This window comes from Oryzias latipes, chromosome 3, assembly GCF_002234675.1.
Source record: "Oryzias latipes chromosome 3, ASM223467v1".
Lineage (NCBI taxonomy): Eukaryota > Metazoa > Chordata > Actinopteri > Beloniformes > Adrianichthyidae > Oryzias > Oryzias latipes.
The window spans coordinates 32931643-32949529 of NC_019861.2; the positions used below are offsets into that span (position 1 = coordinate 32931643).

The 17887-nt window shown below is 40.4% G+C and overlaps 1 protein-coding gene across 2 annotated transcripts in view; it reads right to left on the reverse strand.

Annotated features, from left to right (window-relative positions):
• The window catches only part of abcc12 (ATP binding cassette subfamily C member 12), a 41739-nt gene extending 24145 nt beyond the window's left edge, over nt 1-17594 (reverse strand). Inside the window, exons 1-13 of one of the 2 annotated variants that reach the window (XM_023953691.1) lie at nt 16939-17594; nt 9765-9821; nt 9476-9627; nt 9249-9395; nt 8911-9058; nt 6750-6986; nt 6014-6187; nt 3985-4132; nt 1238-1386; nt 1060-1167; nt 791-985; nt 650-721; nt 426-550 (exon numbers count right to left, since the gene is read on the reverse strand). In XM_023953691.1, coding sequence (XP_023809459.1) covers nt 426-550; nt 650-721; nt 791-985; nt 1060-1167; nt 1238-1386; nt 3985-4132; nt 6014-6187; nt 6750-6986; nt 8911-9058; nt 9249-9395; nt 9476-9627; nt 9765-9815 — 1706 coding nt within the window. In that variant the 5' untranslated portion in view covers nt 9816-9821; nt 16939-17594. The remainder of the gene's footprint in view (nt 1-425; nt 551-649; nt 722-790; nt 986-1059; nt 1168-1237; nt 1387-3984; nt 4133-6013; nt 6188-6749; nt 6987-8910; nt 9059-9248; nt 9396-9475; nt 9628-9764; nt 9822-16938) is intronic. The other variant, XM_023953692.1, reaches the window with a different exon arrangement.
• Nucleotides 17595-17887: the final 293 nt, after the last annotated feature.

The following is a 17887-nucleotide window of genomic DNA, read 5'->3' on the forward strand; positions in this document are numbered from 1 at the left end:
CTAAATGTTGACAAGTTAGACTGGCATTTGTCCTTATTTTGGATTAAAAGTTTAGATTTATGTTCTAAGAATGTAAGAATAAGTACTCATTTAGATTTTACGAGGATTTATTAGGATGCACTAAAAACCTATTCTAATATGAGTCATTTCCATTTATAATTCTTTTTTTTATCACTGTAATCAAATAGAACTACAATTACGTACGCCAAAACTAAAAAAAAAACATCACCAGCAAAAAAATACTTCTTAATGGGCTGTGTAACATTCAGTTTAAAGTAATTCTATCTAAAAATGATCTTTTTTAGTTTATTTTTCCCTTTTTGAATTCTCATGTGGAACGCCTTTGTGTCTAGTTTTTGATTTGTTGTTGCGTAAAATGATTGCTAGGCTGCCTAGTTTTGCAGTGTCCATAATGCTTTAATTACTTGGTCTGGTCCATAGCCTCCCCCATCAGGATATTTTCTTGAACTGTTCCGTGGAAAATCCAGGCCTGCTGGGAAACGTAGGCGAACTTCCCGTCGACTGAGATGGATCCCTGAAGGAGATGCATCTGGAAGATGCAACGACAAGCAGACGATGTAAAGAACAGAGAAAGGTGGGCTGCAGATACGACGTGAACCTGAGAATGTAGAGAAGAAGAAGAAGAAACCTGCTCCAGAATGCTGGAGATCAGGGAAGTCTTTCCGCTCCCGACGTTCCCGCAGACGCCGAGCAGGTTTCCCTGCAGGAGATGGACGGATCATCTGTTAGACTCCGGCAGTGAACTCTGACGGAATCAGGGGAAGCAGACCTTCGGCAGCGTGAAGGAGATGTTCCTCAGGGTTGGTGAGGCGTCCATCCTTTCCTCTTTGCTTGTCTGCTCCGCCCCCTCAGCCTGGCTGTCCGGTTTGGTCCAGGACAGCGTGGCGTTCTTCATCACAACAGCCGAGTCGCTGTTCCTCTTCTGCATCAGATAAGGCTCCGGGTTCTGGATCAGGAGGATTTTCTGGAAGACGAGAAGGACGCGCTGGAGTGACTGACGTGGACCAGCAGGAGGAGAGCATGTGGGTGAGGATGTACCCTCAGGCGTGAGATGGACACGGCCGCCTCAGCCAGGGCCTTCACCGACAAGGGCATCAGAGCCAGGCAGAACCTCATGGAGTTAAAGATGGCGATGGTGGTGAAGGCCTGAGAATGGAGAGAAGCTTCTGTCATCTGAGTTCCAGACCCGCCCGGTGCGGCGGCCTCCGTCACTCACGTCAGAGGCTTTGAGCTCCAGGCCGATCAGCGTGTGCACCAGGAAGGTGGCGACGGTGGCGAGCGTGGGGACGATGCTGGTGAGGCTGGTGTTTGTGTTCTGAACGCAGCTGAAAAGCCAAATCTGCTTCTTTTCAGTTTTCCTCAAGTCTAGAGGACAGAGGAGAAACTTTCTGAAACCGGTTTGAGCCAAGAAAATCAACTTTAGGATGTTTCCTAAACTGGAGTTACCGCCCCTGCTGCAAACATGGAGACCCCTTCTGTGAGGATTGTCACATGGCTAATTTGGATTTTTGTTTTTGTTTTTGATCCTTCCTCAGTTCTTATCGTGTTCTGTTTTAGGGTTGTCCCTGTCAGTCACACACCGCACCTACGTTTATTTAAACATTTAAATGATCACGTTTTAAGTTTGGGTGATGCTTTTAAGCGGCTGCACGCCTTTTAACTGTAAAACCAAAAAGAAGGAGCACGTTACTCCAATTTTGAAATCTTTGAAATGGCTCCCAGTCAGCGTCAGCATCGATTTTTAAGGTTCTTTTATTAGTTTATAAAGGTTTAAATGGAACTGGCCCCTCATTTTGATCAGATTTCCTTTTACTTTAGGACCCTCCCAGAGCCCTCAGGTCTGCTGGGGGTCACAGAGGTCAGAAGAAAAACCCACATTGAGGCCTCATTTCAGGACTTTGGGCCTCGCCTGAGGACGTGAGGGCTTCAGCCACTGTGAACTCATCTTAATAGTAAAAGTAAAGCCTTTATGTAATTTTTACTACATGTTTTTATTTGATTTTATACATTTTATTAACAATTAGTTTGGTTTAATTTAATTTGCTTGTACTTGTGGGATTTATATGTGTTGGGTTTTTATGAGTTTTTATTTTATTTTATTATTAGTATTGTTTTTACTAAGTTTATTACTTTAACTACTATTTTTTTGTGTTACTAATATCTATTTTATGATGCGAAGCACTTTGGGATACTTTGTAGCAGCAAAAGTACAAATAAAGTTTTTACCACCAAGTCCGGTCTATTGCATGTTGAGCCCTACACCACCAGTTCCTGTTCATTCCAAAACCTCTTTATACCACATTCATTAGGGTCTAATTTACAATAAGGATTTTATTTTTATCTGCATGTAATGTGTTTAGCCTAAATAAATGTTTTTATTTTATTTTTCAGTGCTCCTCTGAAATCTTTTGGGGGTCTGATCATCTTTTCTTCCTTTTATTAAAGCGTTCCCGGTGGTCTTTCAATTAGGATGATGTCGTTTTTAGGTTAAATCAAACTGCATTTCTTTTTCCATCTGGTCCTAATTCACAAATATTCATATAAAAAAAAATCCAAAATGCAATTTTAAGCTTGATTTTCTTTATAAATGTCCTCCATCAACAGAACATGTTAAAAACACAATTTTGATCATAGTGGGGCTTTAAACACAAGTATAAAATACCCTTTCTTTAATGTTCATACTTTTAGAATAAAACATTTTTTACATTTTGTGTCAATTTATTTATTATAAACTTTTGGAGTCGTGGGCCACAAAGGGATCTAAAACTGGATAGAAGGGCCGGACGAGGAGCAGATTCGCGCTTTGGTCTTTAACCTCATTAGAGACAGAAATAACACAGAATCCGGACAAAAACACGCTTTCATTTTGATTGAAAATAAATAAACTCATATATATATTAAAACAAAACATTTTGAGTTTTTTGTGTCAAAGCTGTGGCTTTTGTTCTAATTCTAGAGCCACCTGCACCAATGGGTTGTTACCCCTCACAGAAAACGTACATTTAGAGAAATGCTGCGTTCGTGTGGTGTTTGAATAATAGGAAAAACTACAAATCTTCCAGGAATGAAAAGTAACTTACGGCATCTAAACAAAAGGTCAATTTTCTTAAATGTTTGTTCCGTACTTCTGTGTTGGACTATCAATGTAATTTATTCCAGTTTGGGGGGCCAAAATAAGAAGCTTAGCCTGATTTAGCCTCTTTGATCTATGGTCAAGGATGATCCATAACCTGATTCCCTTCATTGAAACTCATCGTTCTCTAACTTTGGTTTTAAAACCGAAGGTTTCTTGATAATTAATTATAATCTTTTGGGATAATTACTTTTTTTCAAATGTATTTTGTAGATTATCAGGTAAATATTTACGATGCTTTTTATACATTAATTTTAAAATGCCATATTTGTGTGATGTTAAAAAGTAAATATGGGTTTGTAAACATCTTTATGTTCTATTTTTCATGATTGACATTGTTTTTACTACCCAAAAAATAAAAATAAAAACATATTTGGGAATTTTAATATCTTTAATTAAAAAAATAAGGGAGTATTTCTTCCTGTGAAGATTCTTATTGTTTTTTATTTTTTTTTATTTTGAGCATTTATGAAAATAATCTGGTAAATTCTGCTAACATAAAAATATTTTGAATGCCCTAAAATACAATGAAGTTTGTATGTCTCAGATTGTGTTTCGGATTCGAGCGGTCAGAGGTGAATCAGGTTTTTTCTGGGGGTTTACTATAATGTTTAGAGATAGATCCCAACAGGGAAGAATTAAAACAATCAAGAAATGCAGCATTCTAGATGTTTTTGTCATGGGGTTTTCATTTACATTCAGCAGCACAAATTATCAACTTTTCTAAGTTAAAAGAGTAAAAAAATTTCAGCTGTAAGAAATATCAAAAAATGTGAGCAGTTTTTCTGCTATTTAGAAATAAAAATTCAAAATTCTGTTTTTTTTCTCACCTGCGATCTTCTCCTCGAAGGACTCCTCCCAGGCGTACATCTTGATGAGCTTGATGCTGTTGAGAATCTCGTTCATTGTGCGAACGCGGTTGTCTGTGATGAGGATGGCTTTCCAGCGAAATTTATTAATAAGTTTGGCCAACATGAACTGCAATGAGAGCAAAATAAACCGTTCTGTTTAAACTAAATGTACACATTTAAATGTGTACATTTAAATGTGTTTAAAGCCAAAGAACTTGACTAATTCAAATGCTTAGCTGACAGACTGATGGAAAATGTAACAAAACATTTTATTATAATTTTTACATCCAAAAAAACAACATTAATGATTTGTTGCAAACCAACATTTTGATTTTGATTAGTGTCTTTTATTTTGATACCAGTTTTGTAACCAACGAGCCATGTGACTGAAGCTCCTCCCTCTCACATGTGATCAATTTTCCTTCTTTTTTATGTTCCCTTTCTTTTCACACAACAAAAAGTCACAAGTTTGTAGAAGCGATTTGGAAGTTATAATTAAAAAAGCATCCCCTCCTGCTGTGTTGGTTTAGTCAAAACACTTCAGAAACTGCTTTTAGGAGGCGGAGTCAGTCACTTGCAACAGCCCCACCCCCTCATTCCCAGGTTGTGCCTTTTCAAAATAAGTCTCACAGCTTTGTGCAGCAAATTTTCCGCTTAAGATAAATTTGTTAAAAACTGGAGGACATTTAAATGGCTAAACTTCTGATTTGTTCTGGGTATTTTTTGTCGCCGTTGCCCCAAAACTGCAAATCCAAACCAGTCTAAAAAATAAAATAAAAAAGACCCATTATCTAAGATGTAGTGATAATTATGATTTCCTCTCTTAAATGGGAGTAATATTGATTATCTCAGCCCTGGGTGCCCTAATCCAGGCCTGGAGCGCCGATGTCCTACATGTTTTCCAACCAGGCTGCCATCAAGATCCTGATTGGCTGAATACACCTGATCCAGGTGAGACTGGATTTCTGGAAAAAAAAGAAGGAGGCCGGCCCTCAAGGCCTGGATTCATGCACCCCCGATTTAAGCGAACACAATATTTAAAAAACAGGTCTAAAATCTTTATTTTATTCACAATATGACCAAAGGACTTACAGGATCAAATGCTTACTTCTAATCTCAGATTTATTTTCTTTTTTTATCAAAGCGAGAACCTTTTTTAAAAAAATATTCTCATCTGATAACTTTGAGTTTAAACTGATTTCATAAATATTACAGTGTGTGGGAAGGTTTTAATAAAAAGAAGGGTCAATCATTTCTATTGATGACTGTCCTCAGCATTTATGACCCTCAGATAAACCAAAGTAGAGACTTATCTGTAATTTTATGAGCTTTTTCAGAAAAGCTTGTAGTGGGGTTGTTTTTTGTTTTTAGAAATCCAATTTATCAGTCTGATGGTTGTTCTTGTGGAGTGCCTCACAGCTCAGTTGTGGGCCTCTTTATGTTTGTCTTAAGGCTCATTATAGACTGATGTGTTTTCATCCGAAAATCATGTTTAAAATTATTTTTCATACTTATGCCTAATCATTTACCTTCATAGATAAATGTTTATGTTCTTCTATCTGTATATTATGTGAAGACCTCCTGTGGTTTCTGCTATAATAACTACACATATCATTGCTGTAGTCCATTCTATAAAATCTGCACTGATGACAGTCCAACTTAAAATTTTGGCAAAAAATTGACAGTAAAAATATGAAAAAGAAATTCAAAAAGCAAAAGCAAAACTATATTTAAGAGGCAAAAAGAAAAAGTAGTGAGTGGAATTCCACATCGTTAACATGTCATTTTTTATCATACATACTTTACATGTATATTTATTTTTTATTGAATAAATGTTTTGCTCCCTGTCGTATTCCTCTGTTTCTCTTTTAGTCTTGATTTGATCCTCCAAACTTTATTCATAATAACAGTTGGTCAAATGTTTGCTTTCTGTGTTCTACTGTGGCTCAAATTGTGATTTTAACCTGATGAAACCCAACAAAACGTAAGTTTAGTTGTCTGAACTCACCTGGACGGGCACAAAGATGAGGTAGATGCAGACTCCGGTCAGGGCGGTGAAGCCGAGGATGTAGCAGGCGTAGATGATGCACGCGACGAAGAGCACCGGCGAGGACAGAGTGAAGCTGCCAAACAGCACCGCCTCAAACAGCCTGTGGCCGTCATTGGTTAAGACGTTTATCATCTAAAGAGAGAGTGAGAGGAAGAAAAGAATCGTGGGTACTGATACTGACTATGCCGAAATGCAACCATGAGGGGACACGATCCAGGGCTTTTGCGTGCTGGTTACAAGTCCGGGTAAATACAGAGGGTTGTAGGAAGGGAGTCTGGCGTGAAACCAAAAGAAGAATCAATAATACAAATAAACATCATTTATCATTTCCGAATCAGATAAGCCGTAGTCCGGGTCAACACCAACCACAACCGGTGCTGCTGACCTACAGGGTGGAAATAGGACTACTGTTGGTGGGAAAAGAGGAGGAAAGAGGAGTTTTGGAGATGTGGTTTTTAATTGGATTTTTCATCAAGATCTTGGAGAGTGAGAGGAAGAATGAAAGGACAGGTGAAGAAGACTGTGGTGAGAGCAGCCATGTTGAAGGTTTAGACTGTGAGAAAGAGACCGGAGGCAGGAAGGATGTTGAGGTCCGGAGGAGGACCAAAGAGGAGGTTCATGGATGTAGAGAAGGAGGACATGAGGGTGTTAACCCCTTCAGGGAGCAGCTGAGAGTGCAGTGTGTGGAGTTTACCTCCCCCATGGAAACGCCGCTGTGAACCCGCAGAGAGATGGCTTTCTGAAAGGCCATGGTGGAGAACGCCCCTTTGAGCCGGACTGCAGTCCGCAGGTTGACCGCCCACAGCAGAGAAATGAAGAAAGCTTTGAAGAACTCTGAGGTGAACAGGGCGACGGCCAAACCAACGCCGTACGCCACAGAGGAGCTGCTCGGATTCTCGATGTACTTCAAGATTTCATTGACCAGAACAGCCTGAAGAGCAGAGAAGACACAGGTGAGCCGGACCGATGATCAAATACCAACTCAGACCCGTTTCTGTGTTTCATGCTCACAGACCACTGACAAATGAAACTTCTAGGTTGTTTTGGAAAACTATGTTGAGGACAAGCAGAAACAGAACTTTGATTTGTGGTTCTAAAGCTACATTCACACGCGACCACTTCCAATGAAAAGTCCATGTAGACGTGCGTCTTGGACATCCACGATCCCAACTCTCACATTCTCGTGTAGCTACTCACATTCTGAAATCCCTTTTTGGGCAGCAAGTACAAAACGTGCGGCCAATTGAACACGTGTTAAAAGTTAAACCATGGAGTCCTGGACCGACCATGGAGATGGAGTCCTTTAATTTCATGGAACGGTTTGTAAATTGATCATGAAATGAATAATTAAGGTTTGTGCCCAACTGGAATTCTATGACACCAAGTCCTTTATGTATCGGAGGAGAGCCGGGGGGAAAAGAAAAGCCAGGAGCAAGATTAGGGAGTTTTGCACCGGTCTGACATTTTACCCCAAGCCTTTTTTAACTGTAGGGGGCAACCATGTCCAGTAAGCAGTAGAAAAAGAAGAGGAAGCCCCTCCCTGCTTGTCCAGTGTGAGCCCCATGAGCTAAATGCAGGTTTAGCCAATGGGTGTAATGCGTTCTTGAAGTGCGTCACATCAAAATCAATCAAAACTTTATTTGTAAAGCACTTTAACATCCACTAGAGATCCAAAGTGCTGCACAGGTAGGTTAAAATACAATTACAAGTAAAAATAATAAAATACAACAGTGACAGTAAAATAAACGTTAATAGAAACACTAATAGAGCTGGCCTAATTGTCATCTACTCTGGTGTTAAAAGCCAATGAAAAAAGATGAGTTTTTAGCAAACTTTTAAAATCATATGAGGACCTGGCAGACCTCACAGACAACAGGAGACAGTTCCAGAGTTTAGGGGCAGCCACTGAAAAGGCTCTGTCACCCTTAGTCACAAGTCGAGTCCTGGGGCCGTAGCTTAAGAGTTTTTGCCTGAGGAACATCAACCCATCGGTGAAATTGATGCTAAATTGAGAACAAAAGCCACAGTTTGGAAATAAAAACTCCCAAATCTTTTGATTAAAATACATATATCTATATTTAATCCAAATGAGAGCATGTGTTTGTCCAGGTTCCATGTTATATATTTCTTTTATGAGGTGGACTACCAAAAAACGCCTCTTATCTGCTCCTGATCCGGCCCTTCAGGTAAGTTTTGGATCCCTTTGCATGGATGGATGGATGGATGGATGGATGCATGGATGGAGATACGCATTTCTACAGTTTGTCTTCTTTAGTATCTTTTGTTTTTATTGTTTGATATAAACCAATTCCAAATCCAAACATTCGGTTCAGCCAAAACTGCGTAGATCCTCGTGAAACTGGATTGGCATTATAATAATCTACAGTAACATCAAAACCCAGTTTGTGGGAGGAAAGTAGCCCTGGACTCAGTTCTGACTCTGTTCAGAGGGAAAAAAGCTAAATTTTATATAAAAATTTAGGAAAACGAATTGAAACTGTGTCCAAACTGCTAAATCTTTTTAAATAATAGCAGAAACTGTTTACATTAAAATCGCTCCACGCCTGTGTGGTCAGGACTTTGTTTTATTATTCAGGAATAATCTGTGGTTATATGTTACCACTTCAGGATTTTACATTGAAGATTAACTCTACAGTTTCTGATTTTGATTATGTAATCTGACCTTTTACCTTTACAACAACATGAGCATTTATGACGGTTGCTTTTGTTCTTCCAAAATAATAGTCAAAAATGATTAAAATGTGGTTTTTATGCTTGAATTTGCTATATTTGGGCGTTAATAGTCTACATTCAGATATACCAGGAGGTGAAAGATTTATGAAAGGATAACTCACAGGGCCGACAAAAGCTGCAGCCATGGCCAGGATCCCCACGAAGACCGACAGGATCAGCCTGGTTCTTTGAAAACGAAGGGCCGTCGAAACCAGGGAGGCTTTCTGCAGGCCCTTCTTCTCCACCTCCTGCTCCCACAGCCTCCACAGTCTGCACAGCAGTCATTTCATCACTCTTTAACATTATTTTCTCATATGGAAGCCAACAGAAACTCAGCTGCCATTCAAGAAAAACAATTTTTCCCCGCAAACAAACAACTATCTTGAGGTTAGGGGCAGAAAAACCAGCAGCCATGAACACTTTAGTGCAAGGAGAAGCGGTGGAAACCAGATTGTGGCACCTTTCTCCGCTGGTGTCCGCGACGTCAAACTGAGACAAACCAAGCGAGGAGAAGTCCAGCTTGTTCCTGAACATGGCCCACATCATGGGGGTCATCCAGGCAAAGGTCACAAAGGACAGGAAGCCGGCGTTGTCCACCGGGTTTGATCTGGACACAGGACGTGATGATCGCCAACACTTTGAGAAATGCTTGGTGAGGTTTTTCCAGATGTCATGAGCATCACTGACCGTGAGGAGTACCAGCGGAACGGCTTCAGAGTCTGCAGGCTTTGGTGGTATTTCCCAAACAAAGAGTGGCGAGGTCTCCCATTGTCGGCATGCTGGGTCTGTTCTGGGTGGGAGATCTCAGATCCAGTTCTCCACCGGAAACCGTCGTCTGTCTGGAGGGTTCAAACAGGGGGGGGATCAAAGAGCAGAAGACCACAGGATGGAGGTGAAACAATGGCAAAGGGAGAGACACGCCGAACTCCCATCCGGAGCGTTCTCCTCACGGCTTGCGCTTTCTGGATTTACTTACAAATGAAGCTCGTCGACCGCTGCTCTTCTCTAAGGCGTATTCTGTCTTCATTTTGGCCTGTGGGGGGAAAATAAAAAAAATCACCTGAAGTCATTCATTAGAACACCAAGGCTTCAATCAGCAGCTAAAAATGCGATGAACGTGACGCACCCGTGCACAGAGATCATGTAAAATTCCTCACGTGTCTTGCATCATAACAAACACTCTGAAAATTCAAAGTCAATGAGTTACAGTACCCCCCCCCCCCCCAATCCCTGTTTACACTGTGCCAAAGTTCCTTCAGCCCGACTGAACGCAGAGTCACTATGATGAGTCTGCAGAATCCATGATGAAGATGCTTATTTTTATGTTCATGTTTTATAGGGAACCTCTGACACAGTACCAAGTGTCCCACAGATAACAAGATTTACAACAAAAAGACGGAATTTATGTGACTACTGTACTCCTGAAGGGAACGATCTGTCCTAACCTGAACAGATTACCGTCAAACCTGTTAGATAGGAAACATCTGAAGGAATTTAAGGAGAAGCGACATTTATTTGTACGATGGATCTAAAAGACATATTTGAAAATATTCAAAGACCCACTCCAATGAAAATTGTGTTTTTGGTGTTTGAAATTCTTGTTGCATTTTTTTTTAGGACATCGACACTCACTGGCCGCTTAATTAGGTACACCTGTTCAACTGCTCGTAAATGCAAATTTATTATCAGCCAATCACATGGCAGCAGCTCAAAGCATGTAGAAATGATGAAGATTATCTGCTGCAGCTCAAATCAAGCATCAGAATGAGGAGGAAAGGTGATTGAAGTGACTCTGAACGTGGCATGGTTGTTTGTGCCATCCGGGCTGGTCTGAGTGTTTCACAAACTGCTGATCTACTAGGATTTTCACCCACAACCATCTCTAGGGTTTGGTCAGAAAAAGAGAAAATATCCAGGGAGCAGCAGTTCTGTGGGAGGAAATGCCTTGTTGATGCCAGAGATCAGAGGAGAATGACCTGACTCGTTCCAGTTGATAGAAAGACAACAGGAACTCAAAGAATCACTGGTTCCAACCGAGGTCTGCAGAGGAGCATCTCTGAACGCACAACATGTCCAACCATGATGCAGATAGACTACAGCAGCAGAAGACCACGCTGTGAGTGACTTCTGTCAGCTAAGAGCAGGAAACCGAGGCTACAATTCATACAGACTCACCAATAGAAGATCATAAAAATGTTGTCTTGTCTGATGAGTCTCTATTTCTACTGCAACATTCAGACGGTAGAGTCAGAATTTGGCATCAGCAACATGAAAGCATTGATCCATCCTGCCTTGTATCAAGGGTTCAGACTGGTGGTGGTGGTGTCATGGTGTAGGAGATATTTTCTTGGCACACTTTGGGTCCCTTAGTACCAACTGAGCAAGGTTCCAACGCCACAGCCTACCCGGGTATTGCTACTGGCCGTGTCCATCCCTTTATGACCACGGTGTATCATCTTCTGATGGCTACTTCCAGCAGGATAAGGCGCCATGTCATAAAGCTGGAATCGTCTCAGACTGGTTTCTAGAACATGACAATGGCCGGACTCTAGTGGCCTCCACAGTCACCAGATCCAAACCCAGTACCTTTGGGTACTGGGTTTGGATCAGGAGATCGGCATCATGCATGTGCAGCCGACAAATCTGAATCAACTCGATGCTAAAAAAAAGGGTATAACCATGATTAAAAGAACATTAGGGATGCTTTTCAGATCGAATGATGATTGGAGTGGGTCTTTAAAATTTAGAGAACCAAACTGAGAGCCATCATGCAAAAAATAAATAAATAAATAAATAAAAACACTTCAGTTGAGAATCTTCCCTGAAGCGACAAAATTACTCCAAATACACAAGAACTGTTGCAGGAATTCCTGAAATTAGCAGTGGAAGATTTTAAAAAGTGCAAGTGACCCACGTGCGAAGTTCAGAGTTCGTGTTTCAACAGTCAGAAGGAGACTTTTGGACAATAAATTATCCATGAGAGATCCAGGAGAAGAAGACTATTGAGCTACAACAACACAAAGACTCAGAAGCATCTGGATTATTGCTCAAAATCAAAGGAGCAACTTCTGACCCACAATCTGACCTCAAAACTTCACTGCAAAATTCAAGCATGCTGGCGGTAGTATCATCATGTGGGCTTGAACATAATTTTTACATGTTTTAATTTAATTGCATGCTTTTTATTAGTAATTCATTCCAATTACTTTGGTTGCAGTTGTGAAATGTGTAAGTGTGTTGGGTTTTTCATGTTTCTTTTTCTCTCACTAGAATCTATTTTATTACGTAAAGCAAGAAAAGTGGTATAGAAATATAGCTGAATTTGAAATAAAATTCATCCAAATGTAAATAATCCCCACAGTTATCCAGAGTATTTAGGTCAGAGGGTGTTTTCTGGAACAGGCAAACAGTCAAACCCTGACACGGCAGGTCAAGAGTTAGGAAGTTCATCCCAAACCTGCACTGATGCCTCTCTGGGTCATCTAAACAGCCTGAACTCAAGGCTGCTGGGATGTGTGGAGCAATAACACAAGTGAACCCGCAAAAAACTTTGAAAAACGCTCATCTGTACACAATCTAAATGTATGGACCAGTATTTATTTATTCTTATTTAAAATGAATGAATGAATGAATGAATGAATGAATGAATGAATGAATGAATGAATGAATGAATGAATGAATGAAGCCTTATTTCTATAGCACTTTACAACTCCTTTAGGAGTACTAAAGTGCTCCAAATATTCCCAATCAGGCAAATTAAGAACAAAATTAAAAACCGCATTAATACAAAAAGCAGTCAGCAATAAAATACATAAAAAATAAATAAGAATGCAATAAAAAAATAAAATAAAAACGCCACAAACTACTGAGCATTAAAAGCCATTCCAAAAAGGTATGTTTTCAATAGATGTTTAAAGCGGTTAAGGTCAGATAACATGCGCAGTTCTGCAGGAATGTCACTCCATAAGTGAAGGGAAAAGCGCGGTCACCCCAGTGTTTCTGTCATGACCTGCAGGCACACGAGGCCAATATTGATCATCAGACCTTCAGACACTAGAACGGCTGCGATCAGTTAAAACCTCAGTTGAGTAAACTGGTGCGAGACCATGGAGAGCTCTAAAAACAAACGGTAAAAGTTTAAACTGAATTCTAAAATGAACAGGGAGCCAGTGAAGTGAACCGAGTACTGGAGTGATGTGTTCTGGGTCTGGGTGTTCCAGTTCACAGTCGTTCTGCTGCGATCTGGACCAACCGGAGACGGTTCAGTGATCGCTGGGTGACACCAAAGTACAGAGAGTTACAGCAAGAGGTAATCATGGTGTGAACGGCTGATTTTAGATAACATAACAGTTTGGTTTGGCAGCTGCACGGTCGTGGATAAGGAGAGACAGCAGAGAGTTGTAGACACGGCTCAGAAGATCATTAGGTGCCCTCTCCCCACCCTGACGGACATCTACTCCGCACGCTGCATCACTAGGGCCCAGAACATCATGAAGGACGGCTCACACCCCGGCTCAGACCTGTTGCCTTCTAGGAGGATGGATAGGAGGCATCAGAAGCAAAACGAACAGACTCAAAAACAGCTTCTTCCCCAAGACAATAACCATCCTCAATCCCAAAATGCACAGAAAAAATCTGCAATAGCACATTCATATGTACATGTTTACATATATATGTATGTGTATATATGCTTATCCACACTTCTGTCCTCTTAAGTGTCTACCCAACGTCATCACTCTACCTCATTGCTACCTCTTGCACATCTGACGTTTGCACACAAATTTTGGACATTCTATATTACAGTTTATATTTGTACACGCGTACATGTTGTACATACTGATTTCTTTAATTTCACATTTTATTATATTCGTTGTTTTTGCACTGAAATGACGATGCTTCAATTTCATTGTACAATGGACAATGACAATAAAAGATAATTAATCTAAACGACTAATCGACTCAGGGAAGGCTTAGCTTTCGCTAAAGTGATAAAAGCTCATTTTGACAACCTTGTCAATCTGTTTGTCAAATTACCCCCAGATTTCTAACAGCAGTGGAGTCAGCTGTAGAGGTGTCACCAAAAACAATTCTCTCGGTTTTTGATTGAGATTCTGGCTCAACCACTGCTTTACGTCGTCAACACACTTTGTTAGAATGTTTTCTGAGCTGTTGTTTTTTTTTTAAACTGAGGGGTAGATACATCTGCATATCATCGGCGTAGATGAGACCCGCCAATGACAGAACCAAGTGTCTGTTCAAAACAAAAACAGGGTTGGTAAAAGCAGCTATGAAGGTCATTGGTACACGTGAAATTCCATCTTTACAGCAAATCTACTAGATTTCTGTGACACGTCTAGCTCATAGAATCATCATTGTTTGTTTTCTCATGGTTTGTTTTCTGACTTTGAATTATTACCATCCGGACGACGCTTCAGAGCAGCAAATACAAAACCAACAGAACTCGTTCGTTCCATCAGCCGTAAGACTCCTGAACAAACTGTAAATAGTCTAGAGCATATGCCTCTAGTTGTTATTTGTGTATGTGTTGTCTTATTGTGTATGTTTATTCTATTGTGTTCTTTATGTTGTAGCTGTGGGCTCCTAAGCCCAAGACAAATTTCCCTCACGGGACAATAAAGTATTTATTGATTGATTGATTGAAGTGGCAGCAGATGTAACAAAAAAAAAAGAGCAGGACCACGGATAGAACCTTGTGGTACCCCACAGGACAGAGGAGCCACAGACGAGGCGGCTGACTGAAAAACAAATAAGATTTGAACCAGTCAGTGATGTCACAGTCGAGACAGGAGGACGAAGCTGCCGTCAGGTCCAATAACACCAGAGCAACGGGCTGTTTGGCGATGTCATTGTAGTAGGGCGGGTTCTGCGCCGTGTCCAGACCTAAAACCTGACTTATCAACAATAAAATTCTAGTTCTAAAAAAAAAGACTTTTTCTAATGACAAACGAGAAACAGGTCTAAAATGAGATAAAACAGACTTGTCAAGTTTTTTTTTTTTATAGAAGCATGTTCAACGGCAGATGGGACACGTTAATAAAAATCAAAATTACAATCTCAGAAGCTTCCTTTAGACCAGGGGTATCAAAAATACGGCCCGCGGGGCTTATCCGGCCCGCCAGGTGGTTTACTCCGGCCCACAGATGAAGAGTAAAAATCATAAGGATGATTAAAAAAGAAAGCAAGTTTCTAGTCCATTCCTGTGGCGAGTCATGATTTTTTAAAGAGATAACCGAAATGTGCAATTCCGCCACTAGGGGGAGCAAAGGAAAGGAAAAACAGTTGAAACAGCATATCTCTCCACGAGCCAAAAGCGAAACATGACAGCTCTGCGTCTGGGTTGGATGCACCTTGGTTCCCTATGAGCCTTACCGCTGTTATCTTGCTATAAGAATGATCATTAGCGACACCCTAATGACCAAAATGTTGTCAAACGTGAAGTGGAGTGAAGAGCTTTCCAGGAAAAATGGACAGAGTTTAAAACCCAAATGCTTTGTATGTCATCAACATCGCAGTGCTCAAAGAATATGACATTCAGCACCACTAAGAGACTTACCATAGAGAAAAGTTTCTGGATTGCTTTAGTGTCAGATGTAAAATATTCAGTCTGTATTACAGTTTTTCTCAGTCGCTTTAGTACAATTCTCAGATCAGAAGGAAATTCCCAAAACTATTTGTTCAGTCTTCACATCATGAAGTCACTTGTGCACATCATTTAAGCCGTTTCTCACTTCTTTGAACAAGTTGCAATTGCTTTGGTACATCTATGCAAATGATTATGTACAATTCTCTGCTCTTTGCTACATTATCAATTGTTTATGTCATGTTGATCAAAATGTATTATATAGTTCACTGTGCAATAGTCTTACTCCTCAAAACACCTAGTCATTAGTTCATCGTATAAGTCATTGACTGCAAAATGGTTGACCAAGTTGTCATAATGTGACAAACATATTTTGCTGCATTGCAAGAGAGGATATTCGCTGTGATGTGGATGAGAATTTGTGGCCTAACATACAGAAACGACAAGAGGTGTAGGAAGACCACACCAATTCCTACTGCACTGCCTGTACTATTGGACAGAATATTGTCCTATCTTTTTTCTCCCTTTGTGTTACTGTTTGCAGTGGGTTTTTTCTATGTTGGTATGACATGGTCTGTCAACAAATTACAATATGAACAATAAAAGTGTAAATGTGAATCTTGTCCAGTCTCTTGCAATCAAACAGAAAAGGTTTAACTTACATTTTACAATAATTGTCATCCAAACTTTAGCCACAGTTTACATCAGAACCTCCCTCGTGACAACATGACTAAATAATTTGACTGTCTTGTTCGTAGACAATGACACAAGGACTTGACATTCTGATGGCACTGACATGTTCAATGACATAAAGACTTAGTTTTGAGAGATGAACTAAAGATTTTGAGCAAGTTACAGGCTTTTACAAGAAATCCGTAGTGTTTTTTGCTGTTTGTACAAATTGTTTTGAGAAAATGCACACACGAATTTGCAAACTTCAATTCTGATCTGAGGATTGTACTGAAGCGACTGAGAAAAACTGTAATTTGAATAGACCAACTTTTCTTTAATTGAAATTAATTTTATTTGAGATCCATTGGCCCCAAGTGATTAGGCTAACATGTTGGTTGAGGCATTTTTTCCAACTGAGTAAAAAAAATAAAACAAAGCTGTTATTTTGCTTTTATGTTACTGGTCCGGTCCACTAGAGATCAGACGGGTTAAATGTGGCCCCGAACCAAAATGAGTTTGACACCCCTGCTTTAGACTATTGGCAGAAATCACATCAAGACAGCAGTTTGAGAAAGCGCTGGAATCCAAATGATCAAACACACCAGAAACAACAAATACTATTGTTAACAGAAAGCACTTTATCAATAAAGAGAGTAAGAAAATCCTCACAGGAGGCCGTAAAGGCCTCCTGTGAGGATTTTCTTACTCTCTTTATTTATGGACGGTGATTGTTTCTGAAGATGAAGTCTGAAAAACACTCTTTGGCTTCCTTAACACAGCTCTGATCATCTTAAAAAAAATCACAAACTCGATTGAAATGATCTGATTTACACCAAACAAACGGAAGGAAGGAGAAGCTGGAAGCAGAGATGGGTACCTCAGTGTGGAGGACAGCCACGGCGCTCCTCAGACTCACCGCCGACTCCTCTGGAACCGCTCCGGACTCTGCCTGGCTTTTTATGGAGATCAAAGGTCGTCCTGCATGCGCAGAGGTGAGCGCTGACTCAGTGTGGCCGAAACAACAACCGGATGGTGCAGGCAGGCAGGCAGGCAGGCAGGCGCTCTTCCACTGAAAGACGTCCCACACAGGGGAAAAACCCAGCCAGAAAACCACGACTGATGGGATCGTGAAGAATCAAACTAGTCGGTTCAGGTCTGGAGCCTTTGCCTTTTTTCATAAAACAGAACCTTTTGTGGATTCAGGAGGGAAATGGGCGAAGAGGCTTTCCGTTTTGCAGCATCTTCATCACCAAGCTGAATCTGAACACACTGACCAGAGTGGAGAGTTTTCTGAGAGGACGGCTCACCTGGCTGCAGATCGCCTGAAATATCTGAAATTCATGTTTTCTTGGTTTATTAGAATGTTTTTCCCCCCGACCAGCGTCCTGCCGGTTACTTCCAAACTGTGATACATCTCAGATTGTGGGTTAAATGCTAAATAAAAAAACCTTCAAGCAATTCTTTTCCTGTTCCTCTTTCTTCATTAGTATCTTCCACCACTTTTTGCAGCTTAACTTCTACAATTTTTTAAAATCTATTTTAACCTTTTATTTATTTAAATGTTCGGCTATTTTAGCTTTTTCCAGCTACGACTTTTGGTATTTTAAATCCTTGAACCGTGTAACCATTGTGCTATCCTAGGCACTTTAACATTGGGAGTTGGGTCATCCAGACCCACCAGACACTGCGCTGAACCTTTTTTCTTCAATGATTTGTGATCCTCACTGGTGTCCATGGATTACATGAAATCTTTCCACCTTTATCCACCTTTGTCATGGGAGGGAGAACACATCAAACTAAAATGTATCAAGCATTTTGCCTCCATT